The 7,780-nt window shown below is 63.6% G+C and overlaps 2 protein-coding genes across 2 annotated transcripts; one reads left to right on the top strand and one right to left on the bottom strand.

Moving 5' to 3' along the window:
* Positions 1-14: 14 nt before the first annotated feature.
* MNEG_9735 (splicing factor, arginine/serine-rich16) lies at positions 15-1,125 on the bottom strand (the record flags this gene model as incomplete). The annotated part of the gene is made up of 4 exons (XM_014041795.1): positions 15-125; positions 223-330; positions 657-776; positions 1,012-1,125. 4 exons carry the CDS (start codon positions 1,123-1,125, stop codon positions 15-17), a joined length of 453 nt encoding a protein of 150 aa, XP_013897249.1.
* A 5,370-nt stretch (positions 1,126-6,495) lies between these two features.
* Positions 6,496-7,750, top strand: MNEG_9734 (hypothetical protein; the record flags this gene model as incomplete). Its single annotated transcript, XM_014041794.1, has 2 exons — positions 6,496-7,061; positions 7,294-7,750. The coding sequence occupies 2 exons, from the start codon at positions 6,496-6,498 to the stop codon at positions 7,748-7,750; spliced, it is 1,023 nt and encodes a 340-aa protein (XP_013897248.1).
* Between the last annotated feature and the right edge of the window lie 30 nt (positions 7,751-7,780).

Here is a 7,780-nt window from a genome sequence, read left to right as displayed (position 1 = left end):
CGGCCGCCCCTCCCTCAAAACAAATGCAGTGGCGCCGCCTCCCCGGCCGGACCACCCGTGTTCATGAGCCCAGGCCCGGGGGCCCCCAGGCCCCCGTGTGTGAGCGGCTCCTCCCCATTCAACAGCTGGCTCAGCGCGCGACGCCGCGCTGTGCCGCGCCCCTCCTAACCCCTCCGCGCCCCTCGGGGCTCCTCCGCGCCCCCGGCCGCCCCTGCGCCGCACCTCATCCAGCCGCTCCTCCTGGTGCGTCTTCTCCTGCCGCGCCCCCGGCGGCGGGTCCCGGTAGAAGTCCAGCAGCGCGCGGCCGTCAAAGCGGTCGATCAGGTTGTCCTTTGTGGGATGCAGGCCGGTGAGCGCCGTCGTGTGCGTGCATGCGAACCCGCAGGGGGGGGATGCAAGGTGAGGGCTTGTTGGCGTGTGCTTTGGGCTTGCAGCGTCCATGGCAGTGGGGGCGCTTGCCCCTTGGTAGCCGCGGGCGTGGCTGAAAGGCTAGGCGGCCCTCGTGCTGTTGTGAGGGGCGTTTGCAGCGGAACAGCAGCTGCTGAGGGCGAAATGCAAGCATCCTCGGCTGCATGAGCGCGACAGCCAAGATTGGGCGCACGGCGCAGGCCTGGTGCATTTTGTGCTGGGCCCGCAGCCCCTGTTTTTCCCCCCACCTGTGCGCCGTTCCAGGGAATGAGGCCGTCGCCGCGCTCGAGCGCCGCGTGCTGCTCTGCATTGCGGTGCAGCTTGCAGGAGCGGCCATCGATCAGCAGCAGCTGCATGGGGTCTTCCACCTGCCGGGGGCAGCCGGGTGGGTGCCGCAAGGGGGGGCAAGGGGCTATGAAGGGGAGGGAGTGGCAGGCAGCCTGCGCAAGGACGCGAGCGCGGCAAAGCCCGAGGGCTGCCCGACGTGCCGACGGCGGCGGGAGCGGGAGCAGGAGACGCAAGCATGGCGATGGGACGCTGGGCCGCGCGTCGCGAGCGGGCGGCGCGGGGCGTTGGGAGGTCTGGGCAGGGGTGGCGCCGCACCACGCCGGCTTCTGCCTTGGCGTCCAGCCGCCGATCTCGCCGCTTGGCGCCCTCCTCCTGCATCAGCTTGAGCTTCTTGGTGTGCGCGCGAGCCTCATGGTAGTAGTTGGCCATGATGTCGTGCGGTCACAGGCCGCCGATCCGGCTGCAGGGTCCCGCTGGCACGCGGCAGCACAGGCGGCAAGTGCTGCTGCTCTGCTGGGGGCGCAGCTCAAGTGCGCCCCACCACGGGCTGATACGTGTCGGCCGGCCTCGACAAGGTACTGCGGTCTGGGCGAACCTATGTTGAAAAGCCTCACTGCAGGCAGACGGGGACGATACCAAAGCACGCAAGCCAACGATAGTGATCTGGCGCTGCGGTTTGTTCAATTTCAGTACACACATCTACACTGCACATTCCACCAGCGTCCTCACTCTGACGGCCCAATCTACCTGGCTGCCCGCCACTTTTGCAGTGCCAGCACGAGGGGGCGCACATGTCAGCAGTGAGGGTGTCCTGCCGCCATCCCCCCAAGCGCAACCAAGGACGGACAGCTGGTGCGCCACCCATCTCAGTTCCCACAATAATTCACTGCCTGGCCATTGCATCCCCTCAAAGTGTTGGAATAACCCCTGGTGTGGGACCTGCAGCCAGCCTAAACTGGGAGTTATGGTATCACCGTTGATTCGCGGCGCTGCTGAGCAGGAAAACAGGTGGGATTTGGGGCGATAGCGTACACATACATGCTTGCAAGTGTGGGCGGTGCTGTAGTGCCTGCCTCTCCGAAAGGCTGCCTGGATTTGGCAAGCACTGAGCTCGTGGACGATTCTTTGACCGCTGATGCGCTTAGCGTCGCGCATAGCGCAGGCGCGCACCTATATGTTGGTTGCACACACCATGAGATGATGTCAACCATAGGCATAATTGGCGCACATTCCTCGGTGCGTGATACTCGTACGCCGCTGCCGAGTTGCGTCAGATGTTTGAGCCTTGGCCTGCCCGCCCCCCTCAATCCGCTCATGTAGCGCACAGCACGTGGCGGTACCCCTGCTGCCCACCTGAGTCAGTAGGCATATGCTCCGCACAGCTCATCTACTTGCTTCACAGCTAGCAGTCCAGTTGCCAAGGCCCTAACTGGGGCCACGTCAGCCAGTCACACAAACTGCCCGCAGCGACAGCATGGCGCGAATATGCCACACAGAGCAACCAGGCTTCGCCACAGATCCCAGTCATGAAATTTCCCATGTACCCCGAATGGCGGGCATGAAGCTGATGTGGACATTCCAAATCGCACATGCTGCAGAGAAAGGGGGCCAGGCGGCCTCTCGCTCCAAGTGACACAGTTGAGCCACCCCAGCCAGCTTCAATCCCTCCGACTGCGCGCAGATGAGCGGGACATCCTCACAGTGATCCAAATGTTCTTTGCCGTGCAAGCGGGCGTGCCCGGTGATGTTGCCCATGACCGAGTGACCATCACCACCTGCTGACTCAGTTATGACCAGATGGATGCGGCGCCTGCTTCAGATCCGCTGCAAAACAAATGTTTGCAAAAGATTGAAACGAGAGCTGCGCCATTGCAATCGTAGCGGCAAGATCTGATTGGCAACACGCAAGACTTTCAGATTGCTTGGTAGAAATAGAAACACAGCAGAACCACTGGAAGTGTTTTTTGGCTGCAGCCGCAGTGTCAGCGCCGCCTGTCTAGCCGCCTGCCCGCCGCTTCACTTGGCGGCGAGTTTTGGACCCCTCTGTCGCTGCGCCCCCGCAAGAGCGGCGGCCGCTGCGCCCTGGTTGCTGCGATGCTGATCAGCATGCTGCTAGACGACTTGGAGGACGGTGCAGTCTCGGCCCTGTACCAGGCAAGGCCTTGCCACACATGAACTCCAAGGTGGCCCTCTGCTTGCTTGGTGCTGCTGTTGGCACTCTCAGCATGTTGTCGCATGCGCCGGCAGCAACGGGCTGCCCAAGTGACATGGAACAGCAAGCAGTGTGCACAGTGCAGACGGTGGGGCGCCGTCTCGAATGCCCGCAGGTGGGCCCTTACGTAATTACAATCAAGCAGCGGCCCACTGAGGGGCGCGTGCTGGACAAAGAGCTTGAGCAGCAGCAGGAGCAGGTGGGCAGCACACTCTTCTGCACGCGCTGTTGCGAGCGTATGTACGTGTGTGTAGATCGGTCTTTCAACCCTGTAGCTGTTTGTCTCCTGTTGACTGTTATAGTCTTTGAGTTGTCCCCCAGAATCGCACTGAGGCCATTGAAGATTTTGGCCCCGGCGTCTCAACTGCCCGTGCTGCACGGCGGCCGGCACCCCCATCAGGCGATGACGTCACTGACGCTGGAGGAGGGCCAGCGCACCAGCGGCTACATCAGCGCCTTCCCGAACGTCGGGCTCGTCGTTTGGCAGGCCGGCTTCGTCCTCGCAGAGTGGCTCATCCGCGCGGCGCCGCTCGGCGCGGGCGCCGCGTGGCGGGCGCTCACCATCCTGGAGCTTGGCTGCGGCGTCGGGCAGCTGGGGGTGCCGCTGGCGTGCACCGGCGCTCGCGTGACGCTGACCGACCTGCCGCACATCACGCCGCTGACTGAAGAGAATGTCGAGCTCAATCGCCACGCGATGCCGACGCCGCCGCGCGTGATGCCGTTCATCTGGGGCACAGACCCTAGCGTGCTTGGCTACGGGGCTAGGAGCAGCTGCGGGAGTGGCGCCTGCAGCGCCAGCAGCTGTGCAGGCGGCAGCGGGAGCAGCTGCAGCGGCAGCGGTGATGGAGGCTGCGGCAGTCATGAGGGCAGGGATGTCCCATCTGCGGCGGCAGTTGAAGAGGAAGGAGCCAGACCGCAGGGCGACTGTGAAGGGGGTTACGGCTCCGCAACCGAACCTGCGCGCAACAGCAGCAGCTGCGGTGACGGAGGCGGGCGCACGGAGGGCACCGGCCCACAAGGAGAGGGGCCCCTGGACATCATTGTGGCAGCAGACGTGAGTCGCGCTGCAAAGCATTCGCGTGCCGAAGTCCTACCGTACCCGGCGCCGAGAACATTTGATGATAAATTATTTGCATCACCTTAATCGCATGGCAATATCACCATTGCACGCACCCACGGCCATCATGCCCCACTTCCGCATGTGTCATCAGGTGCTGTACGAGCCACAGTACTATGGGCAGCTGCTAGACAGCCTTGTGGCGCTCTGCAGGATGGGCGGACAGCGCACAACTGCCAGGGGCTGGGGAGACTGCCCCGCTGCAGCCTCTGCGCCAGCACAAGTCGTCGGCGACAGCAGAGGCAGCGCCGATGGCGTCGAAGAGAAGGTCACGGATCCTGGGCAGAGGCTTTCACGGGGAAGCAGCAGCGGCGGCGGCAGCGGCCAGCCAAGGGCTTTGCCGCTCTGTTTCATATGCTATCGGCGCCGCCAGTACAAAGAGAAGGGCTTTGAGGTGATGGCCCTGGCGCGGGGGTTCTTGGCGGTCGAGGAGGTGCCAGCGTCGCAGCTGCACCCTGACTACCAGGAGGGATACCACCTGATTGAGCTGGTGCACGACGGGCGGCTGACAGGTAGCGCGGCATCTGCGCAGCGCAACGGTGGCGTTGGCCTGGGTGGCTGAGCGTGGGCACGCCTGTGTCTCTCAGATATTCGAACACTCGACCCCACCCCATGGTGGAGGAATGCATGGACCCTTTCTTGAGCGTTGCGCTCTTGAGTATTACACAATGCCGCAGCGCACACCGGCGCAACAGCTGTGCTGTAAAGCAAACTGTGTGTCAAGGGCCGCCTGTGGGTCGAGGGGGAGGTTATGTCCGCCCCGCGTGCAGCCATCGCATTTTAGCATTTGCTGCTGTACAGCCTGAAGGATGGCCTTCGAATGTGATTAGCTGGCCTTAACAGTCACCCAGCATGTTCCAGGGGACATCTGGAGGAATGGCAGACTCAGTATGATACAGGGCATAGCAGGTAGGGAGATGCGAGAAGGCCCGAGGCCGGGTCCATTCTGCTCGTGCACACTTCCAGGCACGATGCTCAAGGCAGGGTGCAAGCCGCCGGGCAGGCGGGCGATGCGAGGAGCACGCGGCATCGTTTGATGGGCTGACGTGTGGCTTGTGCAACGCGATGCGTGAGGTAGCAAATTTGGGTGGACCAAGACAGTAGGGAGCACGCGGAATGTGGACATCGCGCCTCGCATGGATGTTGCCACCTATTGAAGCATTGTTTTGTCGGATTGCCCGCCCGACCACAGGTGTATAGCTGCATGACGGCGCGGCAGGCATTCTGTGATGCTATACACACGTTTGGGGGACAGGGCAGGGTGGTGGTGGTCTGGATCGTGGTGACAGCGGGCAGCTGGCATGTGTTGATGCTCCAATGCATGCATGCTGAGCGCCCAGCACAAGAGAAAGGCAAGGGAATGCGTGCCTTGATGCCGAGAGTCCAGTGCGTACGAGAAAGCTGTTGACAATTGTATCTGAACCAAATTCTAGCATGCAAGCAGTGCCGAGTACTGGGTGGTGGGGGGAGGGGCTGGCTGTCACTGTGGATAAATGTGGCAAGTAGCGGCACGCACAACGCATGAATAAATCATCTTGCCCATATCGAAAACTTTTCACAAGGCTTTTGCTACGCCATGCATGCGTGGGGGGAGTTTGGGTCCATGCGTAAGCCGTTGCCAGCTTGACGCGGTAGGCCAGAATGCCGCGCTGCAGGTCCAGCTGCCGCGTTCGTCAATGGAGTTCCGCGCCACATTTAGATGCGCAGTTTTCGAATCCGTACATCTCGATATTTTCATACGACACACTGCAGGCGAGTTGACCGAACGTTGCTCGCAACCAGCAGGTCGCTTCCGGTTATCTTACCCTTTCGCAAGTGGTAAGGGCCGGTGCCATTGAGCTCCACACAATCAATCACCACAATCATCCTACTTTACAACGACCTCCCTTGCCATCCTGGATCGCGATCGTTGCCGTCGTGGTCTGTGTCAGACAGCTGGAGTCGGTCTGCTCCTCACAGCCTGCAGTATATAATAACGACGACGATGCCGTTTCGCACCGCACTCTCCTCATCTCTGACTGGGCTGTCCGACTTACCAGTCGGACGGCCTGTTTGCGCGGTTCGTGGCCTCCCGCGAGCCAAGCGCGCCACCAAGCGGGTTCAAGCAGTTGCACTAAGCGAACCGTGCGCTGCCAAGGTGCGTGACAGCTGGCGGCAGGCGACGCGCCACGCACCTGCTTGTGTGGCGCCGCTGTGTAACCCCTGCCGAGCGTATCCTGTCCAAGCCTGTGTTTCGTTCATCAAGTGCATGGCTCGAAACCAAAAATCCAATTCACCTCATATATGCTCCCCACAGCCCGGAACTGCACCCTGGACCCCGGCTGCCGCGGCCGCCGCATTGGCGGCTTCGCTACTTTTGACTGCGGCGCCCGCCTCCGCCTCCGTGGCTGAGCTCGCCGCATCGCCCTCGCTGATTGCGGCGCCAGTCGCGCCAGCAGCCGCAGCTGCCGATGTCGCCGATATCACATCGATGCTGTCCGCGCCGGCGCCGGTCGACCCCTCGTCCGCCATGCTGGCCGCCGCCTCGCCGTCGCTGGTTGCCTCACCGCTGTCGAGCGAAGCGACTGCAGACCTCACCGCGGCGGTCACGCAGCAGATGATTACGTCTGCGCTGTCCCCCAGCTCGTCCGCGGTCGACCTGTCGGCGATCACGCCCCCGGCAGTCCCCGAGCAGCACCAGCAGCAGCACGAGCAGCAGGAGCAGCAGCAGGAGCAGCAGCAGGAGCAGCAGCCCCTGGCTTTCGCAGACGCAGAGCAGCAGCCCCTGGCTTTCGCAGACGCGGAGCAGCAGCAGGCTGTTGTGCAGGAAGAGCAGCAGCCTCTGGCTTTTGCAGACACGGAGCAGCAGCCCCTGGCTTTTGCAGACGCGGAGCAGCAGCAGGCCGTCGTGCAGGAGGAGCAGCAGCAGGCGTTTGAGCAGCAGCTCGAGGCCGCCGTGGCCCAGCAGGCAGGCGCTGTTGTTGAGGGCTTCTCGGCGGCGGTCGGGGAGGGCATCCAGGGCGCCAACCTGGTCGAGAACGCCATGCCAGCTGTCAGGTGACCCGCGGTCTGCCGGAAGGGCGGGCTGACACCTCAGCGTCGCGCTGAGCAGCGGTTCACCCAGGGTGCTGAGGCGGGCCAATTAACGTCCCTCGGTCGCCCAAAGCCAACCCGATGCCGTCAGCCCCCTGTCCTCCACGGCAGCAAGGCGGCTTGAACCGCACAAGATTCACCCAATCCATTCCGCTCCTCACCTTGTGCGACCTCGCCCCCCTACCCTTCCCCGCAGCGGCACGCTGCCCCAGTCCTGGCTGTCCACCTCGCCGCTCTGCCAGCTCTTCCAGGCATACTGCACCTCCCTTGCCGAGGCGCCGCTGCCCACCAAGATGGCCACCGGCGCCGTCGGCACCTTCCTGGGCGACCTCTTTGCGCAGTACGCTTCCCACTTCGCCGCCCGCCAGGCCGCCGGCACGGCGCGCGGCCGGCAGTCCGCCAGCGGCGGCGGCGGCGGCGCTGCGGGCGCCGAGGCGGGGTCGGCCGAGTTTGAGTACGACGCGGCGCGCTGCGCGCGGCTGGTGGCGTTCAGCGCCGCCCTGGGGACGCCCATCGCACACTACTGGTGGGGCCCCCGGCAGTCGCTAGGAATGGGCCCTGCGGCGATCGGTATTGCTCCCGGCGCTGGGCGCTCAACACACCGTCATGCAGCCTCTCGCGACTTTCATAACTGTGCGGTCCCCTCTCACTGACACTCCCGCAAGGGCTGCCCCCGCCCCCCC

This window comes from Monoraphidium neglectum, assembly GCF_000611645.1.
Source record: "Monoraphidium neglectum strain SAG 48.87 unplaced genomic scaffold scaffold02044, whole genome shotgun sequence".
NCBI lineage: Eukaryota > Viridiplantae > Chlorophyta > Chlorophyceae > Sphaeropleales > Selenastraceae > Monoraphidium > Monoraphidium neglectum.
This window is presented reverse-complemented; position numbering and strand designations above follow the sequence as displayed.